This window comes from Nomascus leucogenys, chromosome 20, assembly GCF_006542625.1.
Source record: "Nomascus leucogenys isolate Asia chromosome 20, Asia_NLE_v1, whole genome shotgun sequence".
NCBI lineage: Eukaryota > Metazoa > Chordata > Mammalia > Primates > Hylobatidae > Nomascus > Nomascus leucogenys.
This window is the reverse complement of record NC_044400.1, coordinates 26,721,190-26,735,162: the sequence shown is the minus strand read 5'-3', so window position 1 is coordinate 26,735,162 and position 13,973 is coordinate 26,721,190. Positions and strand designations below refer to the sequence as shown.

Below are 13,973 nucleotides of genomic sequence, written 5' to 3'. Positions count from 1 at the left end.
AGTCAGTCAAGGCACCCCAGGGGGCCCAACCTTGACGCTGGCTGCTGCTTCCTCCCCACCCCCTCCTCTACTCTGTTCCACCCCATCAGCACACTCAGAAGCATGCATTTTAAGGATATTACTTTCCTTTCCTGAAAACATGGAAAGAGCTGAAAAGTACAAAGAGAAAAATGAAAACCACGGTCGCCCAGGGGCTGCCACTGCTGACACGCGGGTAAGTTTCATTCTGGTGACTCTGCAATTCATCTTCACATGTCTTTAAAACCAAAATTGGGAACATATCAAGTATTCAGTTACATACTCTATTTTTTAAAATCAGCAGCATATTCCCGTATCATTAAACTCTAAACTATGACTTTGAACTGTTTCCTAGTACCACTGTCGATTAGAATTTTTCTGTGCACTAAAATATGCTGAGAATAAAATTCAGTTCTTCAAGTCCTTGAGTGAGTCGGCCACCCTCACCTTCACTCTGGACACGCTGGCCTCCTTTCAGTTCTTTGACTCCACTAAGTTCTTCCTGGCTTGGGGCCTCTGCAAACTACTGACCCCTCTGGCTGGAAACTTCCGCGGCCCCCACCCAATCCGGTTCCTGGCCCAGGTCCCTCCCTCTCAATCTTTTAGGTCATCTCCTCTGAGAGCATTTTTCTGATATTCTCAATTACAACACTCTATCCTCTCTCCTTTATACCCCTTGGCTCGATTTATAATGATCTTAATCATTTTGTTACCAGCCTTCTTACTAGAATACCAGCTCCACAGAGCAGGAATCTTCTGGGTCTTGTTCATGGCTGTCTTCCTAATATTTAGCATCCAGGCACTCAAGAAACATTTTTGGAAAGGAAGGAAGGAGGAAAGGAGGGAGCAAGGGAGAGAGGAAGGAAGGAAAGTAGGTGGGGAGAGAGGAAAGAAGGGAGGAAGGGGAGAAGGAAGAACAGATCATTGCAGAAAGCTCTGCAGCTATTCCAAAGATACTGTGGTTGCATTGAATGGATGTACGAAAACCGCCCTCAGGAGGACATGTACACCCGGCAGGAGCTGTGTCATTCCTCCCATCCTCCCCTTTATTCCTGACCAGTCTGATTGAGCACGCTTGGCTCCAAACGCCTTTTATCTGTTTCCACGACTCACAGCTCATATCATCAAAGGGCTATGGTTTGCCACTACTGAGGATGTTAAGAAAATAACTTGCTGCAATGAACCATGAAGAGCCAGAACAATCTTGCAAAAGGAGGACAAATTTGGAGAACTCATATGCCCCAATTTACTTCCTACAAATTGACAGTAATACAGACTGCATGTGGTACTGACATAAAGAGAGACATAGAGATCCAGGCAATACAACTGGCAGTTCAGAAAGAAACCCAGACTCTTAAGGTCAATTGATTTTTGGCAAGGATGCCAAGACCATTCAAATGGAAATAACAATTTTTCAGCAAATGGACTCGGACAACTGCATAATCACATGCAAAAGAATAAGTTTGGATCCCTACCTCATACCATGTACAAAAATTAACTCCAGGCTGAGCATGGTGGCTCATGCCTATAATCCTAGCACTTTGGGAGGCTGAGGCAGGTGGATCACCTGAGGTCAGGAGTTCAAGACCAGCCTGGCTATCATGGTGAAACCCCATCTCTACTAAAAATACAAAAAATTAGCCAGGCGTTGTGGCGCATGCCTGTAATCCCAGCTACTTGGGAGGCTGAGGCAGGAGAGTCACTTAAACCTGGGATGTGGATGTTGCAGTGAGCCAAGATGGCACCACTGCACTCTAGCCTGGGTGACAGAAGGAGACTCCGTCTCAAAAAAAAAAAAAAAAAATTAACTCCAAATGGATCAAAGACCTCAATGGAAGAGTTATATTATAAAACTCTCTATACACACATATATTCTTTTTTTAATTTTTAAATTTTTCAGAGTGCCAGTATTCAATATTTCTATAAATAAAAGTCTATCTTTATAAACTATAAAACTCTTAGAAGAAAACATAGAGGTAAATTTTTGTGACCTTGGATTAGGCAACGGTTCCTTAGCTATGACGCTAAAAGCACAAGCAATTAAAAAATTGTACAGCCTCAAAATTAAAAACTTTGTGCTCTAAAAGAAAGTATCAAGGAAATGAAAACCCAGAGAATGGGAGAATTATTTGCAAATCATATATTTGCAATATATATGGGTCTAGTAACCAGATATATATGAAAAATTCTTACAATTTAACAACAAAAAGACAACCAGATTTCAAAACGGGCAATATTTGGGTAGACAGTTCTCCAGAGAAGATACACAAATGGCCAATAAGCACCTGAAAAGATGTTTAACATTATTAATCACTAATTAGGGAAGTGCTAGTCAAAAACACAATAAAATACTACTTTATACCCACTAGGATATGGCTAGAATAAAAAAGACAGGTAACAACCAGTGTTGGTGACGATTTGGAGAAATCAGAACCCTCATTCATTGTGGGTGGAAAGGTAAAATGGAGCAGCGTTTCTGGAAAACAGACTAGCAGTTCCTCAATTGCCATATGATTCAGCAATTCCACTCCTAGTTACACATACCCAAGGGAAGTGAAAACGTTCTGTCCATATAAAAACATGAACACACATGTTCATAGCAGCATTATTCATAATAGCCTCAAAGTGAATACAATGCAAATATCCATCAACTGATGAATGCATAAGCAAAACATGGTCTATCCACACAATGGAATATTATGCAGCCACAAAAAGAAATAAAGTACGCGTGCATGCTACAACACAGATGAACCTTGAAAACGTGTTAACTGAAAGAAGCAAGACACAAAGGCACATATTGTATGATTTCCGTTTTTATGAAATTTCCAGAACAGGCAAATCCATACAGACAGAAAGCAGATTAGTAATTGTCCGGGGCTGTGGGAAGGACAGAATTAGGAGTGGCTGCTAATGAGTACAGGGTATCTTTCTGGGGTGATGAAAATGTTCTGAAATTAACTAGTAGTAATGGTTGTACAAATTTGTGAATGTACTAAAAACACCTAAATTGTACATTTTCTTAAAAGGGTGAACTTTATGGTATGTCAGCTATTTCTCAATAAAAAAAACTGACTTGCCAACAAAGGTAGCATATTTCACTGGATCCTGGACACCACTGATTTTAAGACAGTCTGACTTCAGAGATATTAAGGTGAAAACAAAATGTATGTCTCAGAATCTATGAAACAAGAATTCACAAAAAGGAGTTCCCAGATGTTTCAGCTACAGCTGAAACCACGTGTGCATTTGTGGGGCAGCAGTTTCTGTGTGTTAAAAAAATAGTCTCTCCAACTATAGTCATAAATCCTGTTGACCTTCTAAAGGAGACCACAGAAAAGGTCTTATCATTGAGCTCACTTAAAAAAAAAATAACTCAGCTGGGAGCTGTGGCTCAAGCCTCGAACCCCAGCACTTTGGGAGGCTGAGGCAGGCAGACTGCTTGAGCCCAGGAGTTCAAGAGCAACATGGCAAAACCCCATCTCTACAAAAAAATACAAAAATTAGCTGGGTTGGTGGCATGCACCTGTAGTCCCAGCTACTCAGGAGGCTGAGGTGGGAGAATTGCCTGAGCCCAGGAGGTAGAGGCTGCAATGAGCTGCTTGGGTGGCAAAGTGAGACTCTGTCTCAAAAAACAAACAAACAAAAAAACCCTCAACCGTTTTAACCCATCATTGCTCAAGCTCTGAATCACCAGTGATGCTTTTTTCTCTGCAGAGTGCTATGGAGCTGTCCCTCTGCCCAGTGTCAGCCAGCCAAGCAAACTGCAGGGTGCAGATATGCCTTTGGACTCACAGTCACAGACACACCCACACATTTTTGCCATGCTTACTGAGATGCTCACACCCAGAGAGCAAGTCCATCAAGGTCTGGGACCGCATGAGGCGAGGGGCCTCCAGCACCCAAACAGGCAGGGTGGGAACAGGCTCCTGTCCCGGAGCCCCTGCTGTGGTCTGCTCCACGCAGGTGTGCCTGTGTCCAGCCACCTCCAAACACAATCCCCCTGGCCTGGCTGGCCGGCCGGTCTTGATGCTGCGGCGGGGTGGGGAGAAGGCCACTCACCGTGCACTTGTGGGGCTTCTCGCCCGTGTGCCGCCGCATGTGCACCACCAGCATGTACTGCGCCTTGAAGGGCTTCTGCTCCCGCGTGCAGGCCTGCCAGCGGCACACGAACTCCTTCTTCTCCCCGTGGATGTGCTCGTTGTTGATGTGCTGCCGGAGGGACACGCCCAGAAGAGGGTAAGCAGGGCCAGAGGCCCACAGACCACCCCCTGCTGTCAGCTGACCACCCGCACCGGCACCCCCCAGCCCTCCCCGACCTGTGTGCAGACCACCCACCGTGCTGATCACACCTATTATGTTCAGACCATGCTCCACATTGCCCATCCCACCTACTATATGCAGACCACTGACCCTACAAGCCAGGCCACGCCTCCTCATGAATCATCACTAGCTGCCCTTAAATGAAGGCCTACTGCGTGCCGCTTATCTTCCCTGCATTTTCCAATCAGTCGTCAAAGTGACCGTCTATATTGGACAAAGCCATCCCGTGCACCGCAGCCTGGGCTCTGGGCTCTGGTGTGATGACACTCCCAGGCTGCAAACAGTAGGCACTAACCTCAGCGAGGCAAACGTACCCGTAGTGGGTGCATGAGAAGCCTCTCCTAAGCTTGCCCCTATTGTTTCAGAGGTTTGTAAATAACATATTTTGTTTCAATAGAAAAATAACACATGCTTATCTCTATTTTTGGCATTGACCCATGAGATAATGGCTTTGTCCCCTTTCCACAAAGGCACAGAGAGTTCAGTGGCCTGCACAGGGCCCTGGCAGTCGGCGTGGTGGAGCCAGAACTGACCTTAATGGTGGGCTCTGGGTACAGTGTGAAGCTTATCCTGGGAGAAAACGGCCCAGGCAGGTGAGTCGGGACAGCCAGCGCAGCACGACTAACCCCACCACGTATCTTGGGTCAGGCTGGGTTTGCTTCCCCAGCCCGATGGCGAGGCCAGGACACTCAGGTCTTGGAGGCCTCCCCTTCCTCCTCTGTTCTCAGTTTCCTCCCCGGGCTTCACTTCCTCCCAGACCCCCTCCCACAACCTCTAGACCCACACAGTCCAATGCAGTGACCACTTGCCCCACGTGGGGCTCTTACACACTTGAAATGTGGCTGGCATGAGCTGGGATGGGCTAGAAGTGCAAACTACACACCAGTTTCAAAGACTTAGAATGGAAAAAAAGAATATACAATATCTCAATAACTTTGTTTTCTATTGACTACCTGCTAAATGACATTTCAGATATATTGGGTTGAATAAAAAATATTAAAATTAACTTCACTTGTTTCTTTTTACTTTTAAATGCACTCCTAGGAAATGTAAATTACATGGGTAGCTGGCATTTGTGGCCTGTAATATTGTTCTGCTGGACATTCTGCTGTGGAACTTTGCCACCAAAAAAGGCTGACCCGAGAGCCGAGCATCAGGCACTGGCAGCACCTTGCCCCAGAAGACAGAAAGCTGCCAGGCCCTCATGCCCTGTGTGACTTGCCCAACTGTCACGCATACAGATGCCCCTGCTAGAGCATGTGAAATCTTCAGCGCTTTGAACTTCCAGGGAAATCTTATCATATTAGCCTCACTTTCCAGTTTTAAAGACTTTCAAATGATAAAAATGCTTCCTGACAATGCCTTTCATTTTTTTCTTATTGGTTTACTTAGTAACAAATTGTTAATAATCGACCAGGGGCTCCAGCTCGCCTGTGTGCCTGCTCCATCCATCTTTCCAGGGAGCAGAGAGAAACAGAGAGAGAGAGAGAGACAGACAGACAGAGCTGGGTGAAGGGGTCTGCTTTTTCCAGGGCCTGGTGGAGGTGGCCACCTATAGCTCCAGGACAGTCCAGGGCACAGGCAGAAGCCCCTGGCTAAAGCCCTCCTTCCAATTTGGGGACCCTCCGCATTCATCTGAGGAATTCCGTGCCTGCTCTTTGGGGCTGACCCACTTATCACAGAGCACGCCTTTGACATCCTCATCTGCATGCTCTGGGTTTGGCCTTCCCCTGGCCTGAGAGACTGTCCCTCTCTCCTCCTTTCATCTAACTGATTTGTTCTGCAACTCACAGCTCCACGGTCCCTGCTCCATCGAGGGCTTGTTTACCCCAAAGAGGTGGTACAAGTTGAAAAATTCAGTTTGAGATCCAGAAGGGGTTAGATAAGACCCTGTTTCACCAGTTCTATGTCAGCTGCATTCGTTTGCTGGGAAGTTCTGGTCTTCTGGGTGAGAACTGTGTTTGGGAGGACAAACTCCAACACAAAAGAAACCTACCGTATTTGTGAACAAGTTGCATAAGTGGAAGAAGCAGAGGGAGTCGGTGTGTCCTAAATGCTAAGTTCACAGAGCTGGGGAGAAGCAAGCGCCTCTGGGACAGCTTCTGAATATGAATAGGAGACGTGTGCATGTGTGTGTGTGCATGTGTGTGCACGTGCGTGTGTGTCTGCTCTTCCCAGCAATCGAGCTACTAATTTAGTGGGTTCATCTTTACAGACACTCACTCACCAAGGAGTATGTGCTGGGGAGTTGGGAGGTGGCTTTCTTGAATTTAAGTTCTTCTCTGGATGGGGAAGAGAGAACCACTCAGGGTTGGTGTGGGGAACAGGCAGGAGGAGGAAGGAGGGAGCTGCTAGGTGCGGAATGTCTGTGAGCCACTAAGTGCTGACGAACATGAGTGACCCTCCTGTGGGGTAGCATCAACCCCCTCTTTAGGAAAAAAAATGAGGCTCGCAGAGGTGGAGTCACTTGCTCAGAACCACTCAGCTGGTTGTGGTGGGGACAGGTTTGGAGCCAGGTGTCTCCTGTGCCAAGCCTCTGCTCTGCACACTGCACACATCACCCCTCACTGCCATATAAGGGATGCTGTGGTATGAGAGTTTGGAATGAGGACCAAGAGGCACATCCTGAAGGTCTCGCCGGCTCCCATGGTCATCTCTAATCACCTGAGCTGTCAGTACTCAGGCCCTGTTAAGCAGCCTCCTCTCTGATCTGGGTGTAGATGCCCACCTGCACCCATATCCACTGAGTATCTGTGAATGGTCCCCAAAAGGAAAGGATCAACTCCTTCCTTCACGGGAGAAGCTTCTTTCACTTATTATCGTGTAGATACTGGCTGGTTTAACTAATCGTATTTCCCTCTTTGCACTGCCTATCAGGAATCTCAGAAAAAAAATGTGTATATAGAATATAGCTCAAAGCACTTGGTTTTTAATACTAACTCTATTCCTGGTTTCACTTTATTATTCTCTTTTCCCTGTCAGTCTCATTTACTTATTTTTTCTTTTAATCTTTTGTATTACATATGTATTGGAAGCCATCTTAAAAACAGGCAGGGCACACATAAGTAATTATGCCTCCCACTTGCAGGGCAGGTGGCCCAGGCATCTCTGGGGGTCTCTTCCTCCAGCCCCTTCTGTCTAGTAGAGGCCCTGGAAGGCTCAGCATCCTGCATAGCCTGGGCCGTGCCCCAGTTGGCGGGCTGCTGGGGTTCACAGGCTTACGTGCACCAGCTGCTCCTGGGTGTCATACTCCTTGGTGCAGTCTTCCCAGTGGCAGTTGGTCTCATAGATGATCACCTCAGCCTCCTGCTTACAGTCATCCCTGTCCAGATCTTCCTTGAGGTCAGCCAGCTGCTCCTGGGAGAGGGGAAGGGCACACCCACATGAGCCGTGTCCAGACACCTGGCCCTGAAGAGAGGTCGCTGTTAGTCCCATGCATTCTGTGCCAAGGACCCTGGGCTGTTACAGGTGTGGATACAAGTGTGTTGTGTTACAGGTGTGTGTGCACACACACAACACATGCATGCAGACACACACACACACACACACTCACACACACACACTCATCAGCCTTTTTAGCTCCTTTCCTCAACACAGCCCCGTCCACAGCTCTCCTTGTCAGATGGCCTGTCCTGGGGCCCCTCCTCCTTCCTCTCCAGTGCACACTTGTCTTCATCAAGGTGCTGTGGGGCATCAGTTTTCCCTGCCACAGCCCTAACGCATGGGCATCTGCATTCTTGTACGATAGGGAGGATCCAAGGACCTCGCCATGAATACACAGTGAGCTCGAGGCAGCCTAGGTCTGGACTTGAGTTTCCTGACCACATTAGGGCCCATGCGGCCATTTTAATGAGGTGAAGGAAAGACCCCTGAGACATTCCTTCACCTGATCACAGGTACCTGAAATTCCTTCACCTGATCACAGGTACCTGAAATTCCCGTCAAAAAGGACAAAGTCTTTTTCTCTCAAACTGGCAACAGACTGAGAATTAACCCACAAGACCATCCCTACCCTCACTGATGCTAACCAGGGGCACCCTCTGAGCAGAGGACATGGGGACAGGCAGGAGGTACCTGCCTGGGGTCGGGGCACAGGGAGAGGCTCAGATACTCCAGGTAGGGACGGAAAGTCCGCAGAGGGCCTACAAGGGCTGTCAAGGACTCGCCAGTATTCCACTGGTCTGCTAGGCAGGCTGGGAGCAAAGCCAAGCAAAGAGGCAGATGTTACCAAGATTGCTTCACATTTCAAACTCTCTCCAAAAACAGCAGGAAAATGTTGTCTTTCAAAATAGCCTCTGGGGAAACATTATAGTCAGGCTCAGGGGGATGAAGGACCTCGCCCCATAGTCAAAAGGCCTAACGCCCACTGGCTCCGGGGACTCAGTGAGCGGTACCATAGCTGCCCAGGTCACGATATCAGTCCTAATGCTGAGTCCCTTTCTGGGAGTGGCAGAAATTAGCCTCAGGATGCTCTGCTGTCAGTGGAGACTCAAACCCCACCTGACTTTCCATAAGAGCTGCAAAGACCTCTTCCAAGAAGGGATCCTGATTGTTTCTCAGAGGACCTTTCAACGAATCCACTTGTTCCAAACAGGAAAGCAACGTGTTGTACAATAGCTCCAGGGGCTACACTGGGACCAAGTCAAAGGAAGGTGTGGGAGCACTTCCTTTCCAGATCTTTAGCAATGGGATTGTCTGGGGGCTGTCGGGGTGAGACCATGGGGAGAGTGGACCAGAGGGCCTCCTATCACCCTCTCCACTCTTTGAGAAAACCTGGAAGTCAGCCATCCACCTTACAAATGAGTCAGGGAGTCCTTGGTCAGTGAATCGGGACACTGAGTGACAGGGGGACAACCTCCTCATGATAAACAGCTTTCCTTGCACTGACATGTGTGCAGAGCCAGGCTGGGCAGGCAGGAGGCCCTGTGTGGCCCGCCTGGGTTGGAGGGCGGGCATAGGGCCCTACCGGCGTGTGGCCGTGGGGCTCCCAGGTGCTCAGTGCCTGCCTGCTGGCCCTGTCCTCACCATTCCGGCGTGTTTATCTTCCCTGGATATGTGCCGTCCTCATCAATTTCATCGGCCCCTGATGATGGCTGGCCTCGTGGAAACCATGCATCATGCTGAGATCGGCTTTGGTGTCAGCAAGGGGAGAAGAATTTGTCATCAACCCCTCTGCTTGCCTGACAATAACAGAAGCCAATATTTCATGAAAATTAAGTGCCCAGGGCATGCCTGATGGTTCACAGTTTTGATAAAGGATGGTCGGCAGATGCAGGGGAGACGGGGATAGGAGGCCCCGAGCATCCTTGGTGTCCAAGATGCAGCTTCTGTGGTAATGGATGAAGACTGGGCCACCATGAGAGGGCTTGGGGGACCAGGGGCTTACTTACCAGGTCAACAGGCACGGCATGCCCTTTACAAGACAGGCCCCTGCTCCAAGAGTGGGGGCTGCCTGCATGCTGTCTTGGAGCAGAAGAAATAAGTGGCAAGGTTTCCAGAAGGATCAGCACAGGGTCTGGGCCACACGATAGGCCTGCATTGGGCTGTGGGCTGCTCCGCTCTTCTCTCCCCGCTTGAACTTGTCCTATCTTACCCCCTCACCACGCCACTCACTGACTCAAATGTGCATTGAATCATTGGAAAATACTGTGTCAGTCACTGCACACTTGCACAAACTCTGGTGGCATGGAACCCAATCAGGCACTTCTCCCACAGTGCCACCTCTCCAAAGCTTAGAGTGTAGACAGGGAGACAGGTGTGCACACAGCACATGCCCTGAAGTGAACCCTGAGCTAGGCTGGGTGTGTGGGCCTGGAGCTAAGTCCTATTGCCCAGGAGAATCAGGAAGGGCAGAAGTGGCAGCGAAGGAGCCAGGGTGGGGTAGAGTTCCAAGAGTGAGAGCAGCCTAGAGGCGCCTGGGCCATTCCAGGGACATGAGCAACTCAGCTAGGCTGTGGCTGGTGCTGTGCACAGGTCAGGTGTGGAGAGAGAGAAAGCTGCAGCCTGAGACAAGAGGGATGGCTAGGCAGAAGTTCATTCATTCACTCATTGATTCATTCACCATGTGTGATGGGTATATAGTATGTCCAGGGTGCTGGGAACACAGTGGTGAGAAAGTCACAGCTCAGCATTCCCACCCAGTCCTCCCTGGGTCACTCATTCATCCACGCAGGCAGCCAGCCAGCCATCCGTTCACCACCAAGGGTACAGCCCCAAGGCAGCCCACAGGCCTGGTCCTAGCTGGAGGAAGGTGGTGCGGCTGGCAGCAGGTTACCTGCGTCAGCGCCAGAGGGGAGGCTGGCCGCAGGCCCTCAGGCTCAGTCTTGACCTTGCTGCGTTTGTGAATGGTGACAGGGTTGACGGTGCTGCTGACGGCTGACTCACTGCTCTGCTTGTTCTGAGGAAGGGTGCAGAGGACAGTCTGTTACTCAGGGGCAGGGCAGGGATATCCTAAATTTTTTTGGACTTTAACTCTAGGATCTCTCCGCACAGGCCATCTGGGCTAACCCTGTGTTTAAAGTATCAGAAATAGAGTCCCCAGCTCAGTCCTGCCGGGGCACATGTCCTGCTACAGGAGAGCACCCAGACCTGGGCATGCCAACCCCCACCTCTCCATCACCGCTTCCCCAAGACTTCTGGGAAATGGGAAAGAGACTTTCTCTTTGGAAAATGCGGGGTGCCCTTGCTCCTGTTCTGACCAGGCTCAACTTCTCAGCCCTCCAGAGCAGGGGACACTGTGGGTCTGAAAACAGGGCCTGGCCAGCCCAGGGCATAGGGGGCCAGAGCCCAGTTCCTCAGGAGAAGGGGCTAGAGCTAAAGTATCAGGTGATGTTTCCAGAGCTGACAGCCACTGTCGTGGGGAGGCTGTGGGGAGCCACCAGGAGCCCTGGGGTGGAGAGGGAGGACATTCTGGAACAGAGGACACTTCTAGAGGACATGGTGTCCTATCTTCCTTCCAAAGGTGTAGCCACATCCAGGCTTTGCCATTTGCTGGTGGGTGGCCTGGGGTGGTCCCTTCACCTCTGGCATCGTCGTTGTCAGTGCTCCCAGGATCAGAGCCTATGGGGGCTCTGCACACACGAGCTCGTTTATATGCACAGTGACCCCACCTAGGTGTCAGGAATCCCACTTTGCAGATAAGTTAGCTCAGGCTGCGAGAGGGAAAGAGGTTTGCTGCTTTCAGGCAAGTTGGAATCCCAAAGATGGTCTGACTGATGCTAAGGCCTGTGCCTTTCCACATCCTTATCTGTAAAAGAACACTTCATTTGCCAAATAATAACGGCACCTAGGATGTGCCAGGCACCGTACTAGGATGCCCAGGCGTGCTCAAGGCCCGTTGGAAGGGTTGAATGAGGCAGTGTGTGAAAGCCTGCTGCAAATGCACACTCTATAACGAAACTGCAGTGTTATAATGATTCACTCACCCACCCATGCCATGTGCAGTGCATGGAGCACCTCCATGGTGCCAGGCCCTGGAAACTCGAGGCTTTCTCCATCTACTTATTATGCTTCTTGGACAGGAGACAGCAGAATCGAGAAGCTGGCAGCTTCCCATGGACTGAGCCCAGGTCTCACCCTTTCTGTAACGTGGCCTCTGCCCAGAAGGCACCTCAGCAGCCAGACGTGAATCCAGAGGCCCTCCACAAGTTCTTAGCATGAGCTGGCAGTGAACAGCCCTCATGCGTCCAGATGAGCACCCAGTGGCCATCCTGGCCTCTGCACCCACCTACCTGGTTGGCGTCACTCAGACAGTTGCTGCTGCTGCTGAGCTGGGTGGGCGTGGCATTGATGGAGGTGAGGGCCATGGGCTGCTGGGCCAGGAAGGTGGGTGAGGGCTGGATCAGGGGTGGTGTGTGTCCAAAGGCTGACCCCAGACCCCTCTGCTGGCTCAGAATCTGCTGGTAGGCCACGGGGTTGATGGGGTGGGGGAAGGTGAAGGCTGGGCTGCAACAGAGCAGACAAGGAAGTGGGGGTGGGGGGTCGGGGGCTCTGTTAGGCTGACACTTTCTGGACAGAGAGAACGTTGCCCAGATGACAGAGATGAGCATGTTGCTAGCCCCACCATGACTGTGGCTTCTTCACTCAAGAACCAGCTGTGGCTTCCTACTGTCTGCCACTCACCTTCTGTGATCAGCTCCCAGATTCTGCCCCAGGATGCAGCCTTCACCCCTGGCAGGCTGGCCCCCGACAGGGACCAGACTCCATCTCATCCCCACACCCTGGCCTCTCCACTGCTGTGATACCTAGATGCATGCCTGTATCACTGCTCCCTGACTACGTGAAACCCATGAGGCCCCCGAATCCTGTTCTAATGCCCCCTCATCCAGGAATCATGCCCTGAGCCCTCCAGCTTGCATTATTCTCCTCTTCTTACTGCACTTCTAGGCTCTGTCACACCACTTGCATAAGAGCCACCCTTCACACAGCAGGATACCAAGGAAAGATTGGTGACCCCTATGGTTGAGCCATAAAAGACACTGTGGCTTCCTACAGCTTCCTCTCGCATCTCAGGCTGCAAGGTGGGCTGGGACCTGTCTGCCATGCTGTGAGGACACTCAAGCAGCCCTAAGCAGAGGCTCACAGACGAGGAACAAAGGGCACTGCTAAGAGTCCTGTGAGGGGGCATTCTGGCCCAGTCAAGCCTTCAGCGGGAGGAAGCACTGGCTGACAGCTTGACTGTGGCCACCGAACTGGAGCTCAGCCTGTCTCCAATTCCTGACCCTTAGAAATGGGGTGAGATGGCAGGGCGCGGTGGCTCATGCCTGTAATCCCAGCACTTTGGAAGGCTGAGGCGGGCGGATCATGAGGTCAGGAGATCGAGACCATCCTGGCTAACACGGTGAAACCCCGTCTTTACTAAAAATACAAAATAAATAAATAAATAAATAACTGGGCGTGATGGCGGGCGCCTGTAGTCCCAGATACTCAGGAGGCTGAGGCGGGAGAATGGCGTGAACCCCGGAGGCGGGGCTTGCAGTGAGCTGAGATCGCGCCACTGCACTCCAGCCTGGGCGACAGAGCGAGACTCCGTCTCAAAAAAAAAAAAAAAAAAAAAAGAAATGGGGTAAGATAACAATTGCTTGTGGTTTTAAACTGCTACGTGTTGGAGCAATTCATTAGGCAGCAAAAGATAACAAATACACTTGTTATTCTTTCCATCTCCAGGTCGTTGGGACAAACTCTCTCGAAATTCCTAACACCTCCTGGCCTCTCCTGGAGGTGCTGGGGAGGCATGTGATTTTCAGTCAAGCTGGCTGGTGTCTGAGTCCTCAGACAGTCTAGAGCCACACAGACGGGAGAAGGGTGGCTGGTGTCAGTGAGGCTTGGGTGTGCCACCATGCGGCTACAGAGGGAGGCCTGCTGCCAGCCCAGAGGCTTGCTGACAGCATGGGCCATGTCAATGTCACATTTTGTGTGGTCTCCAAGGTTGGCCAATACTTGGCTGCTCCACCAAATTCAATGAAATACTAGGAAAACCATCTTCGACCTCAAACACCTTTGATTTCACATTTGAGTCATTCATGACAGGCCTGGTCCATGAAGATGTATTCAGATATGGGCTCATTTCAATTTGATCATTATTGGTTTTGAATTCATAAAAAAGGTGCAAGTATGTGGATTCACAAATGCCACAA

General features: G+C 50.2%; 1 protein-coding gene across 1 annotated transcript in view; it reads right to left on the bottom strand.

The window, feature by feature from the left end:
• GLI2 (GLI family zinc finger 2) overlaps positions 1-13,973 on the bottom strand; it is a 256,360-nt gene that overhangs the window by 9,741 nt on the left and 232,646 nt on the right. Inside the window, exons 7-10 of the mRNA XM_030801294.1 lie at positions 12,069-12,282; positions 10,613-10,735; positions 7,561-7,746; positions 4,078-4,227 (exon numbers count right to left, since the gene is read on the bottom strand). Coding sequence (XP_030657154.1) covers positions 4,078-4,227; positions 7,561-7,746; positions 10,613-10,735; positions 12,069-12,282 — 673 coding nt within the window. The remainder of the gene's footprint in view (positions 1-4,077; positions 4,228-7,560; positions 7,747-10,612; positions 10,736-12,068; positions 12,283-13,973) is intronic.